This window comes from Desmodus rotundus, chromosome 1, assembly GCF_022682495.2.
Source record: "Desmodus rotundus isolate HL8 chromosome 1, HLdesRot8A.1, whole genome shotgun sequence".
Classification (NCBI taxonomy): domain Eukaryota; kingdom Metazoa; phylum Chordata; class Mammalia; order Chiroptera; family Phyllostomidae; genus Desmodus; species Desmodus rotundus.
Window position 1 is genome coordinate 96,052,191 of NC_071387.1, and position 11,071 is coordinate 96,063,261.

Below are 11,071 nucleotides of genomic sequence, written 5' to 3' on the forward strand. Positions count from 1 at the left end.
CTCTCCTGGCCCCAATCCCTCCCTATCAGCTTCCTAAGATGTCCACACCCTTTACCACCAGCACCTAAGTGCTACAGCACTTACTACTCACAGGCCAGCAGGGGGAGATAATGCGATTAGGGAGGTCCCCCAACAAACTCCTGGGAGGGCCAAGGGCCAGCTGGAAGCAGTGCCCTGTTCCCACAGATCCTGCGCTTAGGACGGGAATGGAGGCTCAACACATTCCAGTTGAATTTCAGCTCTCCTGGACATTAGGGCCTCTTGGCTAAGCTATTCTAAGAATAAAATGAGTAACATCTGCAACACCCCCAGCACAGGATCGGGCATATGGCAGGCTCGATAGAGTCTGAAAAAGAAAGCGAGCGCCAGCCAGCAGCGAAAGCTCAGATGGTAGGGGTAGCTGTTAGGAACAAATGTCCAGGACGACGTCTGCCATCTGGGAGATGTCCCAGAAATGTTTAAGGAACAGTGATTTTCAACCTTCTTGGGAAGAAGAATCGATCACCTGGAATTTATTAAAATTGCAGACTTCTGGGCCCATCCCTATAGATTCCAACTCAGGTGCAGGTCCTAGAAGCTGAATTTTTAAAATATATCCCACAGGTGGTATAAGGACTGCACTCTTGAGAAATCATGGACTTACCTGTGAATATTTACTAAGCAGCTATGATATCCCAGGTTTAAGTTAATCTTCATTGTAGGGACAGAGAAGGACCAAGAAAAGTCAGTGCCCTCGTGGAGTTTACACTCCAGCAGGGGTAGAGAATATCAGGCACACGGATAAATGCAGACAGCTCGTGACAGCATCATAAAAGACATAAAGCAGGCGGGCAAGAGGATATGGCACGTCTTGGGTGGCAGGGAGGGTCTCTCTCTGAGGTCTCTGCAGAACGACGACAAGGAGCTAGCCAGCAAACAGCTGAGGGAAAAGCAGCCAGGTGAACCCTCCTTCTTCCCCAGCTTCCCCAAGCCCAGCCCCAGTCCAAGGCCATTTCAAAGGAAAGCAAGTCCAGGACAGTGAAGCCCCTACCTTTATTATTCAGGCTTTCAGAGCTAGGATAGATTACAAAGAGGACACTGCAACGGAGAAGAATCCAGATGGCTCCTTGTCTCCCAGCCACAGGACCCGCTGGCTTCCTCTGGCCAGAGGCGGAGGTCTGATTCTCGGCCTTTTGGGAAACCTGGTCCTTACCCCATCTCCCTCATGCAAGTGTCCCTAAAGTCTCAGGCCAGACCCCCAGGCTAAACCAGTAGGCCTGAGAATGCCCAGTCCTCAGGCAAGCCTCTTGGTGACCCCAGAAGCATTGCCCGTGTGGGTGGGAGCTCCTGAGCATCCTTCCTGATTTGGAGTCCAGGAGTAGAACTGGCTTTCAGGATTACGGAGAACATGACATCACTAAAGACGCTGACCCCCTTCCCAGCGGGTTGGACAACATGTTAGGAAGACACAAGCCTGGACCTCCTAGGAGGGAGAGGGGAGCCGCCTGGCTCAGTGACACTCCAGGGCAGGTGGGTAGCCAGAGGCTAGAAGTTCTAGGGTCACTTCTTCTTTGCACGATCTGCTGCATCCAGGGCAGCCATGTTGCGGGCCGCTGTGACCAGGTGGATGACACTGATGAGGGACTTGAGCAAGGCGACAGGGGCAGTGATCCACAGTCCCATTCGGAAAAGACCCACAGAGCCAACTGTAGGAAGGTGGCAAGGGCAACACTGAGAAAATGGGATGCAGGCGAGGGAGGGGCCCATGAGTCTTTGGCCTTCATCTCCCTGGGCAGGCCAGAACCCCTCCCACTCTCCAACCCAGCCCCTCATCTCCTACCTAAAGGTCCCTCGGAGAAACTGAACAGGTAGAGGAGGCAGTAGAAGAGCTCATTTCCGGCACACATGGTGAACAGAGCAGGCTGCATGAATAGCAAAAATACTGCTTAACCAAGAGGGTGGGGCAGTGTGCACCCCCTGCCCCAACACAGACATACAGGGGAAGGGGGCCAAAACCCTCTGAGGACGGGGAGAAGGAACCGTACTGGGGAAGTAAGGGTGTGTTGGGGAGGTGGGTGAAGAACAATCTCAGCATATCACTTCTATCTTTAAAAACCACTTGCCTGGAGCAATCCACACAAGCCCTCCCACTAACCCCACCCTTCTCATATCTCAGCTTATAGGCTTCTCCTCCCCTGGGGTGGTAGTTCCCCCTTTGTGCTCGTACCCTCTCCTAACCTGGGACCAGGGCACAGCCCAGGATTTGGCACTAGCTGAGTAAATAAGGGAGGGGCAGGAAATGCTCACCCTGGAGGTATAGTAGATTCGAAGCACTGGGTTTCCAGACAGGTCTATCGTCTTGTGACTTTCACTGCCTCGGACCACAGAACTTGGGGAGAAAGCAGGGGAGTCCATTACCACTCATTCATTACCACTGACACCCATCTAGTCCTCACAGCACCCACCACCAAGAAGGTATCCTCTAGGACTGTCTCTGTTGTACACAGGAGGAACTGGAGCCCAGCTGAGGACCACTGTGTTGCCCAAAGTCACACAATTACCTAGTTGGGGACAGAGCCAAGATTCAAATGCCACATTCAAAAGCCCCCATGCCCCTTCCCAAGAGCTGTTATCTATTTGGAATCCTCGAATATCCAGTCAGAAGAGTTTTAGGGACTGCTTAATTCAACTATAAATAGGACTTAAGCTGACTCAGAGAGGACTTGCCCATGGTCCTTCAACAAAGCAAGCTGAAAAGGAGACCTCTCAAGAAGCATGAAGCCATCCCAGACACCCTCCCATATAGCCTCACCCCCCCCACTGGAGTGTCTTCTTCAGCCGGTCAACACCCCCAGAATCGCACACCTGTGGAGGTGCAGCCAGTGGCTGGCCACATCCAAGCTCATGCTGAGCTGGAAGAGAAGGGTGGCGCGAGGGTACAGCAGCGCCAGGTTGACCAGCAGACACATGGTGGAGCAGCGGTCCGTCAGCATGTCCAGCATGGCCCCAAACCGAGTCCCTGAAAAATGGGGCTATTAGTCGAGAGGCTAATGGGCCTATTAGGGAGCAGGGCATCTGCAACGGGGCAATATTTGGTGTATCACTCTGATGCAAAGAGTAAAAGATGGAAAATGTCCACCACTCACTACCTGGGGAAGAAAATGGACGGCTCTCCACAGGGTGTGATGTGAGGTCAGTGCAAGGGCAAGGGTCACCACAACATAAAATGAGAAGGCATGGGAGCGTGAAGAGAGAGTGCAAGAGGGGGTGAGAAAGCTAGTTTACAACTAACTCATCAATCCCAGAACCAAGGGCCCAGCTCTCAAAGCAAGGAGATTTGAAGTCTTAGGGGAAGTCTTGGAGGTGGGTCTGGAGAACAAATTCAACCCTCCAGAAGTCATCTTCCTTCTCTCTCTATCCTTCCTCGAAACAGGACTTCTAGAGTCGGGATTGCTGTGCTAGGTACACAGTAGACATCCAGTAAACACCTATTGAATGGATAATTCAGAAAACTCCAGCACTGCCACTGCCATGTCCAGTCTTGTGAGTTCTTCTCAGCAGCTAGCTTAAATCCCTTTGCTGTAAAAAGGGACCTCTCAGTTCTGCTTATAGAGATGGGAATGACGGAGCCCTGATTCCCGAGTACCCGCCCACCCTTAGGTCCTGAGAAGACAGGAAAAGGGGGCAGTGGGTGGTTGTGTCTCAAGGTTGGCTGGGAGGAATTGTCTGTCACCTTGATTAAGGATTCGAGCAGCGTGTCCATCGAAAGCGTCCAGAAGTCCACTGAGCAGGTAGAAGGAGGAGGCCGTGAGAGGGCAGCAGGGCATGAAGTAGAAAGAAATGATGGCGAAGACAATCCGGGCATAACCTTAGGATGGGACAGGGCGGACAGGGCGGGATCAGGGAGCTTGCCCAAGGCCCCTCTCTCTCCCGTTCAGCCCGAAGCCGAGGGCAGCACTCACCAATTAGGTTAGGCACAAACAGGAAGATATTTTCGCTTGGCATCGCGGCGGTGCCCTTACTGCCGCGGGTCGGATCCGGAAATGCCAGTTCAGTCTCGGTCCCGCAGCGCGGCGTCACACTCCAGCCCGGCGCACCGGACGCGCCAACTGCGCGCAAGACCCCACAGTCCCTGCCGGGTCCGGGATGCTAGAGCTCGCTGCTGGCGGGGGCATAAGCAGCCCCTGATGTGCTCAGGGCACAGGGGGCTCGCACACCCAGCCCTTCCTATGGGCAGACCCTCGTCTCCTCCCGCCCCGGAGGCGCTGCAGCCTCCAGCTGTGGTCCCTCCTGCTCCAGTTGTGCTCAGCTTCCGAGAGCCTATTCTTCTGCGCTCATACTTCTAAATTTAGAGAAAGGAAAGAGGCTTTAAAAAAATGGCTGCGGCCCCTTTAAGACCTGCCTGCTTCCTTTTTCTTTTCTTCCCTCCGCCCCTTCGCTATGGCTCGTACCAAAATACAGAGGGAGGACAGGGGGGAAAGTATCGACGCCGAGCAAAGGAAAGAGAGATCCAAAGAGTAGGAGGCTTAGAAAAATATCTTTCCTTTCCGAGGAGGGTGTGACTTCCTGCAGGCAAATATAAGGAGAACAGGTTCCGTCCTCCTGAGTCTTGCGTGCCCGAGGCAAGATTATTTAGTACAGTCCACATTGCTTTCTTCCCCGCCCCGCCTCTCTCCGGCCTCATTGGCTCTAGCAGGATCCAGACTAAGAGAGGGTGGCTAGAGAGGCCGAAGGACGGCCTAGGGCGAGGCTGCTACTTGCTTGCCCCTAGTGGTAGGAGAATTAGGTCCCAGGCTCCACCCTAAAGGATGTTCCCAAATTTCTCCAGCCTCCAGGCGCTGGAGTCACAGCCGTCAAGCCGGGGTGGAGGAGAAGCCGGAGGAGCAAGTGCGATTTGCTAGGAAAATGCTCCCCTCCCCCCTAGCCCACTCCCGGCCTTGAGTTCTAGAATCCCTAATCTCCTGGATACTGGACTGCGGAATCCTCGCAAACAAGGGTTTTATAGCAACGGGTAGCGACGCCGCCCGGGTTGCCCTGCTTTCCTACCTTCCTCCCCAGCTCCAGCTCCCCGTCTCCCCCTAGATCTCCCCGCTTCCTCTCCTGCTGAGTAGCCCAAGATTTCAACCCAGCTGCCAGGTTGGGAGCGGCAAATCGGCTGCCTAGTCTTGGGAAGGGTTTTTTTTGGGTGGGAAGGAAACAGAGGCCTCCTGGGCGTGTCGGGGGAGGGGATTGTTGTGAGACTTCCCACCCCACGCCTCGTTCCCCAGGAGTATTTAAGGCAACGATTCCCAGTCCCCTGCGCCCTCTCCCCCGCTGCCCCCGAGAGAACTGAGACAAGATGGTTTATCTAAACCCCTCGTTTAAATCTAGGCCTGGGGAATGGTGTTGAGAAGGGTTTGGGGGAAGTAGGCTGGTTTCTCAACCTAACAAAGGTTCCAACTTCTCCCAGGGGGATGGAATCCACTCGTACCAGGAACAAGGAGAAAAAGGGCGGTCAGCTGTCCCAAGCTACAACATTCTCGGGTGGAGGTTCGGTGAGCATTGGAGGGGAGTGCTAAAGGTGGAGGTAAACTGGAGTAGGCAGCTCCTACGCTGAGGGCCGTGGGACCTCTCCCATGAGTCTCTACCCCATAGCCCTCAGCCCTAGGCCCTGCAGCCCCCAAATGCTTGCTCCCCACTTACAGCACCTTCTAGGCCAAATCTCAAGGCCCAGCACTTTGACACCAGACTTCTTAGACCCATATCCTGCAGCCTGCGAGCCCCTAGACCCAGTACTCCCATGTGGGAGCTTCCAGGCTGAGCCCTTCTGACTTTTCCTTTATCAGAAGGCTTCATTATCCCATTCTGAGGAATTTCTGACACGGATCAGCGCAGAACTCACCGATGAGGCCTTGTTTATTGCTGGTTACTGCATGAACCCTGTGCCCACCCAGGAAAAGCAGACACAAGACAAAGGAACTCAGATGTCCAAACACGGTGATTCTCCCCCACCTCAGCACGGCTGTGTCCAGGGACTCTCCCATACCTCTAGCTCAAGTTGCTGACTCCCTCCCTCCCAGTCATAGCTGACTTCTCCGGGGATCTGCGCCCATCTCCATCTCACAACCAGACTACCCCACACCTGCTAATCCAGGGCCCACTCCTCACTGACGTAGGGGGTCACCTCAGCCCCTTCCTCCCTAGCCACATCTGGTTTTGGCCATGGGATTAGAGGATAGTAATCCTTCTCTCCCTGGGGCCTCTACTTTCAGTGATCTTCACCAAGACCCGAGGCACTGACACCTGGTGAGTGAGGCTTCAAGGGAGATGCCCTTTGTCCTAGAAGAAAGATGGGGATCTGTAAGGGGAGAGAGTGAGGGTTTGACAACATCTCAGCAGGGTAGGGGATTTTTAGACGTTGTCCTATTCTCTTCTGCTCTGACCCTTGAAGTCAGAGTTCTCATCCCTATTCTTTCCTTCCGCCATCTGTAGCTCCGACAGAAACCATGCCTGCACCAAGGCATGCCTCCTGCCCTCCCCTCATGACAAGGTATGTCCAGGGTCCCTGGATGACAGGGTCATTCAGTATTAACCAAACACGTAGAGTTTGCATGATGTGTCAGTTCCTGTTTTAGGAATTGGGACACAGAAGGGAATGATACAGTTGTTGCTCTTGTAGAGCTCACAGTTTAGTGTGGGGCCAGTCGAGTATGGCCAATTACAGTGTACTATGGGTGAGTGCCCATGGAGAAAATGGAAACAGTATGAAGAGCACTTGTCCCAGCCTGAGCTGGGACAGAAACAAAAGAATCGTGGAGATTCCCGGAGGAGGTGACATCTACAGAAAGAATTTCCCAGGAAAAAATGAGTAGGTAGGGGTATTCCAAGTGGCAGGGCTTGTGTGAGCAAAGGCACAGAGGTGAGTGTCAGTAGAGTGAGTGTGAGTGTGTGTGTTCTCAGGGCAGGGAGAAGATGGGCCCAGAGGAGTTTAACTGCTGGAGTACGCAGGCAAGGTAGCCGGGACTAAAGTAAGATCCTTATGTATGCCTTATTAAGATCCATAGATGTTTTTCTAGCTGAAGAGTCAATGAAGAGTTTTGATCAAGAGAGGTTGGAATGTGCCCTCACTAGTGTGGCTCAGTGGACTGAGCACCAGCCTGTGAAGCGAAAGGTCACTGGTTCGATTCCCTGTCAGGGCACATACCTGGGTTGAGGGCCAGGTCCCCCATTAGGGGTGTGCAAGAGGCAACCAATCAATGTGTCTCTCCTACACTGATGTTTCTCTTCCTCTATCCCTCCCTTCTTCTCTCTCTAAAAGTAAATAAATATAATCTTTAATAAAAAAGAGAGAGAGAGGTTAGAATTTTAAATTGGTCATGCTGGTGGTCAATGGGGAGAGTGAACTGGAAAGGGGAGAGGCTGAGGCAGAGTGAACTGGAAAGGGGAGAGACTGAGGCAGGCCAGTTAGAAATTATTCCAGGAGACTAAGCTGGAGATGATTAGGTCCTCAATTGTCACAGTAATAGTAGAGATGAGAGCAAGAGCAGATATAAGAAATAAAGACCAACCCAAAGCAGTCTGTAGATTCAATGTGATTTCTATCAAAATACCAATGGTATTTTCACACAACTAGAACAAATAATCCTAAAGTTTATGTGGAACCATTAAAGACTTAAATAGCCACAGTAATTTTGAGAAAGAACAGAGTTGGCAGTGTCATGTTACCAGATATCAAACTGTACTGCAAAACTATAGTAATCAAAACAGAATGGTAATGGCATAAGACAGACACATAGATCAATGAAAGAGAATAGAGACCCAGAAATAAACCCACGCCTATATGGTCACTTAACATATGACAAAGGAGGCAAGAACACAGAATGGGGCAAGGGCAGTCTCTTCAATAAATGGTGTCGGAAAAACTGGACATATACATGCAGAAAAAATGAAACTAGATGACTTTTTTGTACCATATACAAAAATAAACAAAGTGGATTAAAGACTTAAATATTAAGACCTGAAACCATAAAACATCCTAGAAGAAAACATAGGCAGCAAACTCTTTGACATTGCTTTTGGTAATATTGTTTTGATATATCTCTTAAGGCAAGGGAAACAAAAAAAAAAACCCAAAAAAAACAAATGGGACTCCATCAAACTAAAAAGTTTTTGCATAGTAAAGGAAACTATCAACAAAACAAAAAGACAAGCCTACCCAATGGGAGAAGATATTTGCCAATGAAACATCCAAGAAGTGGTTAATGGCCAAAATTTATAATCAATTCATACAGCCCTGACCAGTGTGGCTCAGTAGGTTGGGCATCATCCTTCAAAGTGAAAGGTCACCAGTTGGATTCCCAGTCAGGGCACATGCCTGGGTTGCAGGCCAGGTCCCTAGTTGGGGGTGTGTGAGAGGCAACCAATCAATGTTTCTCTCAAAATGTTTCTCTTCCTCTATTTCTCCCTCCCTTCCCCTCTCTCTAAAAATAAATAAATAAAATCTTTAAAATCAAGAAACATATCCTGGGTAAGGATTAAAAATAAATAAACAAAGCAGAAGCAGATATAGAGAACAAACTGAGGGTTGCCAGATGGGAGGGGAGTCGTGGGGCTGGGTGAAAAAGGGGAAGGGATTAAGAGGTACAAATTGGTAGTCCCAAAATAGTCATGGGGATGTACATAAAGTACAGCATCGGGGATGCAGTCAGTAATACTGTAATAAGTGTGTATGGTGCCAGGCGGGTACTAGACTTATCAGGGAGATCACTTCGTAAATTATATAATGTCTAAGCACTATGAACGCCTGAAACTAGTATAAAATAATATCAAATGTCAACTGTAATTTTAAAAGAAAAAAAAAAGAGCAGGAAAATTGAGTTTGGTAGTTGATTAGAAGTGTTAGGGGAAAAAAGCATAGGAATCAGATGATTGCCGGGTTCTGATTCAGGTCACCCCAAGTCTGGTGATGTTGTGCCTCTGCTTAGAACTCTACAATGGTTCCATTTCGAGTAAAGGCCAGTGTCCTTCAGTGGCTTCCAAGGCCCTACGTGATTCCTGTCCCCCCTGACCCCATTGTCTCTGACCTCATTGTCTAGACTTGCTCCCCCGGTTTACACCACTTTCAGTCCTGCCAGCCTTCTCATTCTTCATGGAGCATGGGAGGCATCCTCCCACCTTTGGACAGATTGGGTTTGATGTGCCCGTAGAAATTCCAGGTGGAAATACCCTTTAGACAGTTTAAAATATGGTTTTGAACGCACTGGAGCAGTCTGAGCTGGCAAGAGAGGTCTGATCCAGGAGGGAGGTGGCATTTGAAGGGTGTGCCATTGCCCTGGGCAGGGTGGGGGTGTGCAGAGAAAGAAGAGGGTGCTGAGGATGGAGGCGTGGAGAACCTTTCCTTTAAAGAGGCTGGCAGAGGAGAGCGGGGTTAATGAAGAGGGCAGAAGAGGAACTGTCAACAAATGCTTATTGAGTGTCTGTTGTGTGTCACGTCCCACAGACCATGGGGTAGTAATGTCTCTGACAGAGGCTGCTACTTCAGATGTTCGTGACCAAGACCAGGGGCAAATACAGCTGACAACAAGCCACTGTTCTTGTCCTAAAGAAACTGACTTTCTAGTGCCTTTGCGACATTTGATCTTTCCCAATTGGGCTTTGGTGTTGGAAGCAGCTTGAAGTAGCAAAAAAGCCCTGGGCCTGAATAGCTGATCTGCTATTCACCTGACAGCTGTCCTCCTACACACGTTGCTTCCCCTTTCCTCAAATATCGAATGGGGGCTTTGGACAAAATGCCCTGTGAGAGCCCTACCTGCCCATACAGTAGTTTACCTCTCCTTCCCGATGGTACGTAATTGAGGATTTCATCCTGAGCTAACACCCCCTCATTCATCTGCCAGCCCCCAGTGGTTCCAAGAGCCTTTGCCTTCCTCATCCTCAAGAAAGAACATGGAAGCTTACAGATATTTGAACTGCCCGTTGAATTGTAGGGCACAGTAGGTGGGAATGTTGGATGGGGAAATGGATGAATAGACTGGGGAGGGTAGGTAGATGGGCAAATGGGTAGATAAATTCATTGACCATTTAGTAAGCACTGTGTGCCAGCACTGCTCTAGGAGCTGGAGTATAGAAGTGAGCCATATAGAGTCCCTGACTTCAAGACGTTTAGATGGAGGGTGAGGGATTAGACAGTAGAGAGATGGATGGGTGGGTGGGGGGATGAATGGGGATGGGCGATAGGCAGGCAGACAAATGAGTGGAAAGATGGATGGGGAATGCTGGGTAGATGTGGTTGGATAGATTGGTAGATGTGGATGGATAGATGAATGGAAGGATAGCTTGGCTAATGGCTCGTTGGATTGAGTGCTGGCCTGAGAACCAAAAGGTCTTCACAGGCCAGCACTCAATCCACTGAGTGCTGGTCTGCGATTCCCAGTCCAGGCACATGCCCGGGCTGCAGGCCAGGTCTCCAGTAGGGGGCGAGCAAGAGGCAACCACACATTAATGTTTCCCTCTCTTCCTCCCTTCCCTTCTCTCTAAAAATAGATAAAATCTTTAAAAAAAAAAAAAAAAGAAAAAAGAATGGAAGGACAAAAAAATACATGAGCCTTGGGTCTAGAGTCAAAGACTCTTTTTCTTTTCCAGGGAGCTCTGCCTAGCAGCTTGACATCTGGAGGATGATCCCAACCCTCTCTAGTGCTGCTCTTGCCCCCTCGCGCCCTCCCCCATTCTGTCCCTCTAGAACCTGCCTCAGAGCTCCTCTCTCACAACTCATCAATCACTTCAGTTTGTGTGGGGGGACTGAGGAACTCCTGGTCATGAGCAGCATCCTCCCTGAAGCCTCCAAAATGTTCTGGAAACATTGGACACCTTTCTATTCGCAGCTGGAAAGGACGCCACCAGAAATCTAAGGCTTTAATAAAGAGACAGAGATCCTTCCCTTCTCCCAACCCAGGCAGTGCTCTGGTGTGACTTTTCTGGCATGGAGATGTGGGAGGAGGAGCCTTTTTTTTTTTTTTTTTCCCAGATGTGGGTATATTATTGGAATGGCTTATTATTGGAGTGGTTTTAATTCAGGGCATTATCTATCAGCCTACTGGTAGAGGTGAGCTCATGG

General features: G+C 50.3%; 2 protein-coding genes across 5 annotated transcripts; one reads left to right on the forward strand and one right to left on the reverse strand.

Annotated features, from left to right (window-relative positions):
- Window positions 1-1,013: 1,013 nt before the first annotated feature.
- On the reverse strand, window positions 1,014-5,161 carry CDIPT (CDP-diacylglycerol--inositol 3-phosphatidyltransferase). 2 transcript variants are annotated; one of them, XM_053926876.1, is made up of 7 exons: window positions 5,026-5,161; window positions 3,942-4,321; window positions 3,713-3,847; window positions 2,845-2,998; window positions 2,287-2,368; window positions 1,820-1,901; window positions 1,014-1,685 (listed from the first exon to the last, which is right to left on the reverse strand). In XM_053926876.1, exons 2-7 carry the CDS (start codon window positions 3,982-3,984, stop codon window positions 1,540-1,542), a joined length of 642 nt encoding a protein of 213 aa, XP_053782851.1. In that variant the 5' UTR covers window positions 3,985-4,321; window positions 5,026-5,161; the 3' UTR covers window positions 1,014-1,539. The 2 variants fall into 2 exon arrangements, with proteins under 2 accessions (XP_053782851.1, XP_024416338.1); XM_024560570.3 differs by lacking the exon at window positions 5,026-5,161 and having other exon boundaries at window positions 3,942-4,697.
- LOC112304862 (putative protein T-ENOL) lies at window positions 4,715-10,895 on the forward strand. 3 transcript variants are annotated; one of them, XM_045195511.2, is made up of 6 exons: window positions 4,715-4,990; window positions 5,429-5,513; window positions 5,805-5,955; window positions 6,231-6,264; window positions 6,451-6,508; window positions 10,600-10,895. In XM_045195511.2, exons 2-6 carry the CDS (start codon window positions 5,433-5,435, stop codon window positions 10,633-10,635), a joined length of 360 nt encoding a protein of 119 aa, XP_045051446.1. In that variant the 5' UTR covers window positions 4,715-4,990; window positions 5,429-5,432; the 3' UTR covers window positions 10,636-10,895. The 3 variants fall into 3 exon arrangements, with proteins under 3 accessions (XP_045051446.1, XP_045051445.1, XP_024416313.1); XM_045195510.3 differs by having other exon boundaries at window positions 4,719-4,866; XM_024560545.3 differs by lacking the exon at window positions 4,715-4,990 and adding an exon at window positions 4,992-5,115.
- The last annotated feature ends 176 nt before the right edge of the window (window positions 10,896-11,071 follow it).

Coding starts and splice junctions, on each gene's coding strand:
- CDIPT (XM_053926876.1), bottom strand. CDS start 3,984: ATGCCAAGCGAAAATATCTTCCTGTTTGTGCCTAACCTAATTG. Junction 3,848..3,941: donor GTTTGTGCCTAACCTAATTG/GTGAGTGCTGCC, acceptor TCCCATCCTAAG/GTTATGCCCGGATTGTCTTC. Junction 1,902..2,286: donor GAATCTACTATACCTCCAGG/GTGAGCATTTCC, acceptor CTATTCATGCAG/CCTGCTCTGTTCACCATGTG.
- LOC112304862 (XM_045195511.2), top strand. CDS start 5,433: ATGGAATCCACTCGTACCAGGAACAAGGAGAAAAAGGGCGGTCAGCTG. Junction 5,956..6,230: donor AACTCAGATGTCCAAACACG/GTGATTCTCCCC, acceptor CTCTACTTTCAG/TGATCTTCACCAAGACCCGA. Junction 6,509..10,599: donor TGCCCTCCCCTCATGACAAG/GTATGTCCAGGG, acceptor TTTCTTTTCCAG/GGAGCTCTGCCTAGCAGCTT.